The following is a 12,014-nucleotide window of genomic DNA, read 5'->3' on the forward strand; positions in this document are numbered from 1 at the left end:
GGCTGACCCTGGTCCTGTCCTGGCACCCACCGGCCACAGGGACAGGGTGACACGGGTGGCTCATAGCCGTGGCAGGACACGGTGGCACAGGGAGGTGACACGTGGGTGTCATAAGAGGGGCCCAAAAACGGGGCGGGGGGAAACAGAGTGACCGGTCCCTGGCCCGTGGCGCTGCGCCGGTGCCGGTACCGGCTGATGCCGGCGCCGGGTGATGGTGATGCCGGTTCCGGTGCAGCACTAGAGCAGCTGCCGGTGCTGCCGGTGCAGCAGCTGTACCGTGGTGCCTGTGATGATGCCCGTGTCGGTGCAGCACTGGCGCCGCTGATGCCGGTGCTGCCGGTGCCCCCGGTGCCGGTCATCACTCCCGCAGTGCGGGGCTGCGGCCGGTGCCAGGTGCTGCCGGTGCAGGGCCGGTCCCCGGTGGCTGCGGGCGGAGCCGGAGCCGGTGCCGATGCCGGTGCCGGGGGCGGTGCCGGCGGTGCCGGTGCCGGTGCCGGGCGGGGCCCCCGCGGGCTGCGGGCGGTGCCGGCCCCGTCGCGGTATAAAGGGGCCGCACGGGCCGGGCTGGGCGCACAACGGCGGCGGCGGGTGGGGAGCGGCGGTACCGGTACCTCCACGGTGAGTCCCGGCCCCTCCTTTTTCCTCCTGGCCCCGCTGATCCGGCTCGGGGCTCTCCTGCAGCGCTGCGAGACCGGCGGCGGCACCGGGGGCTACGGGGTCGGAGGTAGCGGGTAGCCGGGGGCTGCGGGACCGGGAGGAGACAGGAGCGCCGGGGGCTGAGAGGCCCCGGGGGGGCTGCCCGGGGGCTCTGCCGGCGGCACGGGTGTTCCTGGGGCTGGCTCTGCGCCCTGCCTGCACCCCCGCACGTGGTCGTGCACCCCCCGACATGCCCGCACCCCCTGCCCGCACCCGCGCCCTGGTGCAGCTCCGCAGTCCCGTCCTGCCCGCGCTGCCCGTCCCCGCGTCTCTATCTCGCCGCGGGGAGGGGGTCTAGGTGCTTCCACCCCCGCAGACAGGGGTCCCGCCACAGGCGGTCGGGGTGGTGGGGGGCTCTGGGTGGCCGTGATTTCCTCGGGGACACTCCAGTCCCTGGCGTCCCTGTGCCCTTCCCTGTCCTCTAGCCCGGCCATCTCTTGGGAGCAGCTGTGTTCCCACTTGGCTGGACAGGGGGTGCTGGCACTGCGCACTGTGGGGTGCTTGGGACCTCCACACCTTGCCTGCCACCCTGTACACTGGGGTGGTTGGGACCCTCATACTTCATCTGGCCCCATGGAGACACTGGGAAGGTGTCACCCCCAAACCGGTGACCAGCAAGGGACAGGGTGGCCACGGGGCAGCAGAGGAGCAGGGTCCCTCCACTTCTGTGTTATGGGGAGGCCTGGTGGGGAGCGTGTCCCCCTGTCCCTTCCCTGATGCTCTTTGGTGTTCCCCCAGATGCCAGGGAGCCTCTCCACGGCCCTGCGTGTCGTGGGGACCAGCCTCTTTGCCGTGGCGGTGCTGGGGGGAATCCTGGCTGCCTACGTCACAGGGTACCAGTTCATCCATACAGAGAAGCACTACCTCTCCTTTGGGCTCTACGGGGCCATCCTGGGGCTGCATCTCTTCATCCAGAGCCTCTTTGCCTTCCTGGAGCACCGGCGCATGCAGGGTGAGGGGCAGCTGGTGCGGCCGGGGCGCTCCGTGGCCCTTTGCATCGCTGCCTTCCAGGAGGATCCCGACTACCTGACGAAGTGCCTGCGCTCTGTCAAGCGCATCGCCTTCCCCGACCTCAAAGTGGTGATGGTGGTGGATGGAAATGGCCCTGATGACACCTACATGCTGGACATCTTCCATGACGTGATGGGCTCCGAGCACTCAGGCAGCTACATCTGGAGGAGCAACTTCCACGCACAGGGCGAGGGAGAGACGGAGGCCGGGCTGCGGGAAGGGCTGGCCCATGTCCAGGCGCTGGTGCGCAGCAACACCTACTCCTGCATCCTCCAGAAGTGGGGCGGGAAGCGGGAGGTGATGTACACGGCCTTCCGGGCGCTCGGAGACTCTGTGGACTACATCCAGGTGGATGCATGGGCTGGGGGGATGTGGGCAGGGAGTGTCCTGCCTGCAGAGCTGGGCAGAGGGGCTGTGGGTAGGATGGGAGCAGCCCTGGGAGCCCGCAGGAGCACTTGGGTGCCTGGATGTGGCTCCACGCACCGGCCCTGAGCCACTAGCACTGGGGCTGGGGGTGACTGGCACTGAAGTGGCCAAGGGGTCGAGCCCTGTCTGCAAGGGTGCCACATCACCTCCTCAGCATGTGCCCTGGCATGGTGTCACTGAGTGGGACAACGTGGCACAGCGCAGGGTCCTGGGTCCCCAGGGTGGCTGGGATGGGTCCTCCATCAGTTCTGGGGAAGGGTGTCCTGGGGCAGTGGTGTCCAGGCACCACGGGGTGCTCCACTCCCTGCCATCGCCTGCCGGCCTCCAGGGCCCTGCCTGGTCTCGCCATCCATGGCTCGGGCTTGCCCGGCTGCGGGCTGGGCTGTTTGCCGGGTGCGTGTGGGCGGCGGGAGCGGGGCTCGACGTTCCCTCTGCCCCCAGGTGTGTGACTCAGACACGGTGCTGGACCCCGCCTGCACTGCCGAAATGCTCCGCATCCTGGAGGCCGACCCCCGTGTTGGCGGCGTCGGTGGTGATGTGCAGGTACCTCGGTGTGAGGGAGGGCACCCCAGGGCGGCGAGGCGAGGGCAGGGCTGGGAGTGCCGGGGGCTGCAGCAGTGCCGGAGCTCACATCCCTCCCCTCCCTAGATCCTGAACAAGTACGACTCGTGGCTCTCCTTCCTGAGCAGCGTGCGGTACTGGATGGCCTTCAACGTGGAGCGTGCGTGCCAGTCGTACTTCGGGTGCGTGCAGTGCATCAGTGGCCCCCTGGGCATGTACCGCAATGCCCTCCTGCAGCAGTTCCTCGAGGACTGGTACCACCAGACCTTCCTGGGCAGCAAGTGCAGCTTCGGGGATGACCGGCACCTCACCAACCGTGTGCTCAGCCTGGGCTACCAGACCAAGTACACGGCTCGTTCCAAGTGCCTGACGGAGACACCCACGCGGTACCTGCGCTGGCTCAACCAGCAGACCCGCTGGAGCAAGTCCTACTTTCGTGAGTGGCTCTACAATGCACTGTGGTTCCACAAGCATCACCTCTGGATGACCTATGAGTCGGTGGTCACTGGGTTCTTCCCCTTCTTCCTCATTGCCACTGTCATCCAGCTCTTCTACCGCGGTCGCATCTGGAACATCCTCCTGTTCCTGCTGACGGTGCAGCTGGTGGGTGTCATCAAGGCCACCTACGCCTGCTTCCTGCGTGGCAGTGCCGAGATGATCTTCATGTCCCTCTACGCCCTCCTCTATATGTCCAGCCTGCTGCCCGCCAAGATCTTCGCCATCGCCACCATCAACAAGTCGGGCTGGGGCACCTCAGGGCGCCGCACCATTGTGGTGAACTTTGTGGGGCTGCTGCCAGTGTCGGTGTGGGTGGCAGTGCTGCTGGGTGGGCTGGCCTACACTGCCTACAGCCAGGACCTCTTCAGCGAGACTGAGGTGGTCTTCCTTATTTCAGGTGCCATCCTCTATGCCTGCTACTGGGTGGCCCTGCTCACACTCTACCTGGCCATCATCGCCCGCCGCTGTGGCAAGCGGGAGGAGCAGTGCGGGCTGGCCTTCACTGAGGTCTGACTGCAGGGTGGTGCCACATGCTGGGGGGTTCCTGTGTGCCAGAGCAATCATCCCCAGTCCCCTCTTCCCCCATCCTGGAGCTGGGATGGTAGAAGTGCCAGGTGCTGGGGTGTCCCTGTGTGCCAGAGCAACCACCCCAGATCCCCTCTTCCCCCATCCCGGAGCCACCAGGTGCTGGGCAGTGCCAGGATAACTACCCCCAGTCCCCTTTCCCATCCCAGAGCCAACGGGCAGCGCTGAGCGCTCCTACCCCTTGGCATTTCTCAGCAAATCTGAAATCTTGCTAATTTTTTTATTAATATGTTTATTTTTTCCTTATCATTTCTCCATCCCAAGCTGGCCGTGGAGAAGCCAAGCCAGGGCTGCCCATCACCCACCTGGGTGCCGCTGGCCACATCCCTGCTGTGCCCTATGGAGCATCCTGGTGCCGAGCGCTGCTGGCTGCGCTCCCCCCACCCCAATCCAGAATTTTCCACCTTTTGGTGCTTTTTATAGGGATTTCAGTCCCACCTCCACGGTGCTACAGCACTTCCCACCCCCAGGACACACCATCTCCATCTGGCATGGTGCCAGCACTGCTGGATTGTGCTGCCTTTGCTCCGCTGCTGCGTGCAGGCACGTACCCACGGGGAGCCCCTCCAGCCATTTTTGGGGGGGTCTGGCTGCTCCAGGAGGGCAGCAGGTCCCTTCAGCTTTGCCAAAGAGCCAATGGGGGAATCCTGGTGTGGAGAAACTGGGAAAATGGGGGGAGCTGTGGGTTGTGTGGAGCATTCCCCCCAAAGGGGCTGTGGTGGTGCTCTGGCAATTCATGGCCCCATCATTCCCACCCCACTGCCTTCTCAACAGTAGGAAGACACTGGGATTTAGGCAAGGTGCTTCCCAACCTTTCCCCTCCCAAGGGTATCGACCTCTGGGTCCTTTTTGTCAGGACTTGGATGAAAACCCCTTTCTACGATGGAGGTTTTAGCTGTTTTTGTTTAACTTAATACAAGGTTTTTTAGACTTTTGTAGCTCTTTGGTATTGTCATGGATGGTTTGTAAATCTATTTATTTTTGAACCTGCCAGGGGGATTCTTTTCATATTTTAGGGGAAAAAATGTTTTTATATCCTGATGGAGTTGTGGAAATAAAGACTCGCATCAAGGATGTGTGCTGTGTTTTGGGGAGGGTTCCTGGTCCCCCTGTCCTGATTTGAGGGAGACTGGGGCTGAGTCCCTGTCTGGCACTGGTGTCCTCACAGATGCAGGGAGGGGTAGAGGGGGACATCTCCATGCTGGCACCTCCGTGGGTCCCTGGGAACTGCTGAGTCCAGGCATTGAGGGCACCCCCCAGATAGGACATCCCTGCATGGGCTCACAGGAGGTCCCTGCCCCTCAGGACTCATGTCCCCTGGAGTGACCCACAGGGTCTGTGGTTCTCAGAAAAGCATCATTTTGAGGGGACAAGTGACCCAGGAAGGGCTCTGGGTGCCCAGACACAGAACCCATCACTTTGAGAGTTCCCTGTGCAGGACAGGGATGAGGTCCTCGATCTTTCTCAGTCCTTGCTGCTCTTCCCAGCAGCAGAATGAAGTTCACAGCCTGCATCCATCCCCCTCACACCTTCTTGGGCACGTGGGTGATGATGGGCTTGGGGCGGGTTTTGAAGAGCAGTTTGGTTTTGATGAGGGCAGAGACGGTGTAGTGGCCCTGTGGCTCCCCAGGGCTGGGCTGGGAGGCTCCTCCCTGCTTCACCAGCACAGCAAACGGCTTCTCCAGCTGCACCACCTTGCCATAGAGGATGTGGTGGCCCACGATGAGCACAGGGACACCCTGGGGAGAGTGGAGGGTGAGGGTATGGTAGGGTCAGGCTGTCCACAGGGGGCCCCCAGTGCCACCTGCCTCACCTCACAGGTGTAGTGCAGATCTCCCAGGAGGCTCCCGGCCAGGCTCCCGCTCTGCCGGGGCTCCACCTCGCCCTGCAGCTCCACCAGCACCCACTGTGCCAGGCTGCCGGTGCCACCGCTGCGGGAGAGACAGGGGGGTCACCCGGGGGGGTCACCCGGGGCCTAGCCGTGCCCCGGCACAGGGCTGCAGGGGCTGGACCCCAAGGGTCTCACCTGGAGATGACGATCTGCACCATGTCAGGTCCTGAGGGGGGGGCTGCAGAGACACAGGCAGGGCATGGGGCAGGGCCTGCTACCCCTGGGGTCCCCAGGCTGAGCTCCTGCCCCTGGGCCCCACAGACGCCATGTCCAGATCCCAGACCTATTCCTTTCCCGGGCCCTCCAGCCATTCCCGAGTCCCACAGACCCCACAGATCCACCCATACCCCCCCCCCCTCGGGCTCCAGAGCCAGACCGCAGACCCATACCTTCCCCGGGGCTTGCAGCCCCCCATGCCCGCACTCCCCCTCCCGGTGCCCCACAGCGCCCCGGTGCCGCCGCCCGGTTGCGCGGGGCGCTGGTGCCCTCCAGCGGCGCCGGTGCGGCGGGGCCGGGCCGGGGCCGCTGGACGGGGCCGTTCGGGGGCCGGGCCCCTCCCGTCCCTCCCCCCTCCGCCCGGCCCGGACGGACCCCCTCCCGCTTCCCCCGCGCCGCTCCCGCACCCGCCGCCGGCCGCGCGCGAATCTCCCGCCGCGCCGCCGCTTCCGCCTCCGGTCACGTGCGGCCCCGGGGCAGCCCCGGTTCCGGTGCCTCGCGCACGTGGGGCGGAGCGGGGCCGGGACCGGGATCGGGATCGGAGCGGGGCTGCCGGGGCGCGATGGGCGAGTTCGAGGTGCACCGGGTGCGGTTCTTCGGGCTGGTGCCCGCGGGCGTGCGCTGCCTCGCCTGCCAGCCCCGCGGCTCCCGCCTGGCTCTGGCCCGCACCGACGGCGCCGTCGAGGTGTACAACTTCGCCGCCAACTACTACCAGGAGAAGGTGAGGGCGCCGGCACGGGCCGAACCGGGCTGTGCTGGGCCTGTACCGAGCCGTACTGGGCTTTGGCGAGCTTGTACCGGCCCCGTACCGAGCCTGTACTGGGTCTGTACCGAGCCGAACCGGGCCATGCCGAGGCTGTACCGGGCTTTACTTGTCCCTGCCGATCCGCACCGGGCCGTGCAGGGGCTGTACCGGGCTCTATTGGGCCGCTCCGAGCCGTGCCGCGGTGTGACGCCCGTCCCTCCGCAGGTGATCCCCGGGCACGAGGCGCGGACGGTGGAGTCGCTGTGCTGGGCCGCCGGGGACCGGCTGTTCGGGGCCGGGCTCAACGGGGACATCACCGAGTACGACCTGTCTCGGCTGAGCGCGGCCCGCGGGGCCGACGGCGGCGGGGGGCCCATCTGGAGCATGGCAGCCAACGGCACCGGCACCCAGCTGGCGGTGAGTCCCGTCGGGAACGGCACCGGGAGCGGCGGCGGGGGGGGTTAATCCTCTTGTGCTGCCAGGCTGATCCCGACCTTCCACAGATCGGCTGTGAGGACGGTTCCGTTAAGATCTTCCAAGTCATTCCTGGAGGGATCCAGTTTGAGCGGAACCTGGACAGGCGGAAAGGTGAGTCCGGCAGCAGCACCATCCCTTTGTTCCCCCTGGTGTCCTGGTGACCAAGGGGCTGTGAGCCCGCGGGGTCACACCCGGAGCTTCCCTCCCCAGGCCGTGTGCTGTGCCTGTCCTGGCACCCCTCGGACACCCACATCGTCGCCGGCTCCATTGATGTCTTCCGTGTCATCGATGTCGCTTCAGGTACCTCCTACCCTGGGGGTGACCCTGGCCTGTCCTACAGCACTGCCAGCACCCACCGCCCCCCTGTGCTTGGGGGGATCCCTGGCCACCCTCAACTGTCCTCCATGTGCAGGTCAGACTGTACAGAGGATCATGGTGAACTATCACGTGGAAAAGGTGAAGCGTGAGTGCGTGGTCTGGGCCATCGCCCTCCTTTCCAGAGGCACTGTGGTCACCGCTGACTCCTTCGGGAGGGTACAGTTCTGGGACTGGCAGCAGGGCACGTTGGCAGAGTCCCATACTGTCAGCACCTCGGCTGTGCTCTCGCTGGCTGTGGCAGAGGTTGGTGAGACCCCCATGTCCTCCCTCAGCTGACAGGGGCCCGTGGCAGGAGCTGCCGGGCTCGGTGCCCCTGATGGTGCCCTCCCTCTCTTCCCAGTCTGCTCCCACAAACCCATTCCGGTTTTTGTCCCCAGAAGGAGGACAGCATTGTTGTGGGTACCTCAACTGGAGCCACCTACCAGCTGCAGCTGCTGCCAGTGAAGCTGGGTGGATCGGAGAAGCGCTGGGTGCGGACCAAGCCCTTCCAGCACCACAGCCATGATGTGCGGGCCGTGGCACACAGCCCCACCGCCTCATCTCTGGGGGTAGGACTACCAGGGGCACCGGGACAGGCTGGATCTCCCCTCCTGGTACCGGCTCAGCTGATCCCTCTTTGGCTTCCAGGCCTGGACGCCCAGCTGGTGATCCGCCCGCTGATGGAGAAGGTGCAGAAGAAGGGCTATGATGCAGTGCTTCGAAAATTCACCTTTCCCCACGTGAGTGATGCTTAGAGTGGTGTCTTGTGGCTGGTGGGGTAGGCGGGCAGGGCTGGATCTTTCTGCAGGAGAAGTTGGACCTCCTGGTCCCTTTGGGTGCCCTCCTTTCTCTGATGGGGTCCCTTCCCTGCCCTTTGGGTCCCTTCCCTGGCCCTGGGTCCCTTCCCTGCCCTGTTGCGTCCCCTTCCTTGGACCTGGTACATCTAGAGGCTTCTGCCAAGAAGCGGTAGAAGTTAGCAAGTTGGTCTTGCTGGTCCTACCAGGTCTCCATTTCCAGGCTCCCATCCCATGGAGCCTATTCTCCCCCACCTTAGAGTCTCCAGCACCCTAGGGTGTTCTGCTGGTGCCCCAGCCCGTTGTAACAGGCTGTGGATCCGTGACAGCCTGACCATTTCCATGACATCCTGCCTGTTCCTCCGCACAGCGACGCCTTGTCTCCTGTGCCAGGAAGGCCCGGCTGCTCCTCTTCCAGTTTTCCCAGCACCTGGAGCTCTGGAGACTTGGCTCCACTAGAGAGACTGGTGAGTCGCAGGTGTAGCTCTCTGGCATTGGCCCTGTGGCAGAGCCCATCTGCCCCAGAATTTTGGGATCGAGCTGTCCTGTACCTCGGGGAAGGGTCTGGTTATTCCCCCAAGGATCCCCAGCTGCCCAACAGGACCTCTGTGGTTTTCCCACCATCACTGATGCTCTGTGTGCTTTCTTGTCCCAGGAAAGGATGGTGAGGTCCTTCCCTTGTGCCGCATGCCCGAGCACCTCGTGCAGCTCAAGAGCAAGGTAGGGCTGAGCGGGGCAGGGGTCCCCCTCAGAGGGGGGCACGTGGTGGGCTCTGGGAGTCCCTTGGGCTCCTCTCAACCCTGCAGCATTCCCAGGGCCCGGAGCACATCTACTGCAGCTGTGTCTCACACTGTGGCACCTGGCTTGGCTACTCCACCGCCTCCCGGTTCCACCTGTACCGTGTGCGCTGCGACGGCGTCAGCCTCAGGAAGGTCAGGAAGGGTGGAGGGGGCTGCAGGGTCACGGGGGGCTGGCATGGTCAGTGTCACAGTGATGACAGCAGTGGGTGGCAGCGGGGTCCTGGTGGGCTGGCGTGTCCCCGGGGGGTTGCCATGGCTGGTGTCACACGTAGGGAGCACTGGTGGCAGTGGGGTGGCTGCCAGGGCTGTGTTCTCCCCACTCCCAGGTCCCAAAAGTGCCCAAGCTGCTGCTTCCAGCCTACCAGCTCCAGTTCTCCGCCGACTCCAACAGCCTCTTCGTCGCCTCTGCTCGAGGATCTGTCCACGTGCTCCAGCTGCTGGAGCCAGGGGGCTGCAAACACCTGCACACACTTCGGCCACCTTCAGGTGTGTGCTGAGGGGAGCTAGGGGGCAGCTGGGTGTCCCTGGGATCCATGTCCCCTCCCTGCTGTGGGTGCAGAGAGGAGTGTGTGTCCCCCTTTCCTGTCGTAGTTGTGTGTGGGTCCTTCCTCTGGGTGTTTGAGCCACCCTCATGGCCTGGCACCAGGGGGCAGGGGGAACGTGGGTCTGGGTGTCCCCTGGGGGGATCTGAGGCTCCAGCACCCCTTACAGCTGGAGGGTCTCTACAGGGTGCTCTGAGGCTGTTTACCTGCTGGCGCCAAGCGCAGACGGGCACTGGCTGGCAGCCGTCAGTGGGGACTGGGCCATCCATGTCTACAACCTGAAAAGCTTCAAGGTGGGTGCAGGAGTGACCCTCGCTACCCCCCTGCCTTGAGGGACAGGGGGCAGGAGGCTCAGCGGGCAGGGCCCCTCCCTGGGAGCCATCACTGTGGCCCCGGAGCAGGGCTGGGGTGGATGTCTGGGAATGGAGGTCAGAGGTGGCCCTGGGGGCTCCACTTTGGGGGTGGATCTGTGGGGAGGGGGATCAGAGGCAGCCCCAGTGGATCCCATCAGCACACTGTCCTTCCTGCAGCATCACTGCGTGGTGCCCACCTACAGCTGTGCAGTGTCAGCCCTCGCCATGTAATTGCTACTCGGAGCTCTTCTGGTTCAGCCTTCATGTCCCTGGTCCTCTCCCTGCCCTCAGGGCTTTCCAGACTGGCTCCGGGGCCTATCAGGCTGTTGCTGGAGCTGGAGCTGCCCCTGTGCTGGTGTGGGGGTGACTCCAGCTGGTGGAGTTCAGCATCCCTGAGCAGCAGTACACGGCCTGTCAGAGACCTGCTGCTGGGGAGCTGAATCCCTCACACATCCTTCTCCATGACACCTACTTGTTCTGCGTCCTGGACAAGTCCCTGGTGAGCCTGGGAGTGCCCAGGGCACAGCCTGGGCAGGCTGAATGCACAGCCCCTGCCCGATGACAGCACCCCCCTGATGAACCAGAGCACCCTGAAACAGCTTCCAGAGACAGCCAGGAAGCGGCAGCTCGACGCCTTCAAGATCTGCAAGAAGTTCCAGGTGTGTGATGGTGTTGAGGAGCCCCCTCAAGAGGGTGTTCAGGACATGGAGAGGGACTTTGGACAGGGGGCTGGAGTGACAGGGCAAGGGTGAGTGGCTTCCCACTGACTGAGAACAGGGTTAGATGGGATATTTGGAAGGAATTCTTCCCTGTGAGGGGGGTGAGGCCCTGGCACAGGTTGCCCAGAGAAGCTGTGGCTACCCCATCCCTGGAAGTGTCCAAGGCCAGATCGGACGGGGCTTAGAGCAACCTGGTCAAGTGGAAGGTATCGCTGCCCATAGCAGGAGGTGAAACAAGATGGGCTTTAAAGTCCCTTCTCACCCAAACCCTTCCATGATTCTTTTATTCCCACCTCCTGCCCTGCAGCCCCAAGTCTTTGCGGATCTGCTGGATGAGAACTCCCTGGTTGTGGTGGAACGACCCATCATGGACTTCAAAACCCAGCTGCCTCTGCCTGTCCAACAGAAGAAATTCGGCACCTGAGAGCAGAACAAGCTGCTCCGGCCTCAGGAGCTGTCTCTGTGTTGCTTTCCTGGGACACTGTAGGAATTTTCTTAGGGTGCTGTCAGAATAAAACCTCTCTGTTCTGTACATCTCTGGTCTTATGGCTAATCCATGCTCTGTGAGACTCCCTGTTGTCACACAACCCTGTCACCCTGATCCTTGTATCGCTCTTCTCTTCCACAGAGCTGCGGGACAAGGTGACACCCCAAGTTCCAAACTTCATCCCTGTCAGCATCTAATCCCAGCGCTGGCTTCTTTCTCTCTCCCCAGTGGCTTTGTGGGTCTTTAGGTGCTGTGTGGGGCAGGGGAGCCTCATTCCCTGAGGATGGGGCTCTGTGGGTGCTGCCTGATGTGGGGAAGCCTTATTCCCTAAGGATAGGGGTCTGTGGGTGCTGTGTGGGGCAGGGGAGCTTGATTTCGTAAGGACGGGGGGTATGTGGGTGCTGCCTCATTCCTTAAGGGTGGGGATCTGGATGCTGCGTGGGGCAGGGGAGCCTCATTCTCTGAGGATGGGGGTCTGTGGGTGCTACCTGCAAGCCTCAGTTCCTAAGGATAGGGACTCCTTTGGTGCTGAGTGGAGCAGGGGACCCTCCTTCCCTAGGGACGGGTGCAGCCTCATTCCCTAAGGACAGGGCTCCACGGGAGCCACCTGGTGTATGGAAGCCCCGGGATGGGGCTCTGTAGGTGCTGCGTGGGGCCGGGAAGCCTCATTCCCTAAGGATGGAGGGAGGGAACTTTTGAGATCCCCTGGGAATAAGGGAGATTTAAAGCGAACGGGGAGGGCGGGAGGGAGGGTGAAATAAATCGCAGAGCGCGAAATAAATCACAGCGCCAGACATGGCGCGCGGGGGCGTGGCCTTCCCGCCCACCCCCGCCGGCGCGACCAATCGCAGCAGCG

At 63.9% G+C, this 12,014-nt stretch overlaps 3 protein-coding genes across 4 annotated transcripts; 2 read left to right on the forward strand and 1 right to left on the reverse strand.

Moving 5' to 3' along the window:
* Nucleotides 1-502: 502 nt before the first annotated feature.
* HAS3 (hyaluronan synthase 3) lies at nt 503-4,848 on the forward strand. 2 transcript variants are annotated; one of them, XM_027744530.2, is made up of 5 exons: nt 503-618; nt 1,435-2,055; nt 2,575-2,676; nt 2,782-3,130; nt 3,241-3,644. In XM_027744530.2, exons 2-5 carry the CDS (start codon nt 1,435-1,437, stop codon nt 3,567-3,569), a joined length of 1,401 nt encoding a protein of 466 aa, XP_027600331.1. In that variant the 5' UTR covers nt 503-618; the 3' UTR covers nt 3,570-3,644. The 2 variants fall into 2 exon arrangements, with proteins under 2 accessions (XP_027600331.1, XP_027600330.1); XM_027744529.2 differs by having other exon boundaries at nt 2,782-4,848.
* On the reverse strand, nt 3,997-5,979 carry CHTF8 (chromosome transmission fidelity factor 8). The gene is made up of 3 exons (XM_027744535.2): nt 5,804-5,979; nt 5,591-5,708; nt 3,997-5,516 (listed from the first exon to the last, which is right to left on the reverse strand). Exons 1-3 carry the CDS (start codon nt 5,977-5,979, stop codon nt 5,301-5,303), a joined length of 510 nt encoding a protein of 169 aa, XP_027600336.1. The 3' UTR covers nt 3,997-5,300.
* Nucleotides 5,980-6,362: 383 nt separating this feature from the next.
* Nucleotides 6,363-11,205, forward strand: UTP4 (UTP4 small subunit processome component). The gene is given in 17 exon segments (XM_039384465.1): nt 6,363-6,605; nt 6,855-7,046; nt 7,133-7,217; nt 7,317-7,406; nt 7,519-7,727; nt 7,862-8,015; nt 8,018-8,032; nt 8,112-8,203; nt 8,628-8,724; nt 8,913-8,977; nt 9,073-9,189; nt 9,384-9,543; nt 9,786-9,892; nt 10,130-10,174; nt 10,275-10,451; nt 10,501-10,611; nt 10,979-11,205. Coding segments are annotated over 17 exon segments (1,992 nt in total). The 5' UTR covers nt 6,363-6,446; the 3' UTR covers nt 11,096-11,205.
* Nucleotides 11,206-12,014: the final 809 nt, after the last annotated feature.

Source organism: Pipra filicauda, unplaced genomic scaffold, assembly GCF_003945595.2.
Source record: "Pipra filicauda isolate LSUMZ 115617 unplaced genomic scaffold, ASM394559v2 scaffold357_size738173_pilon, whole genome shotgun sequence".
NCBI classification, from domain to species: Eukaryota; Metazoa; Chordata; class Aves; order Passeriformes; family Pipridae; genus Pipra; species Pipra filicauda.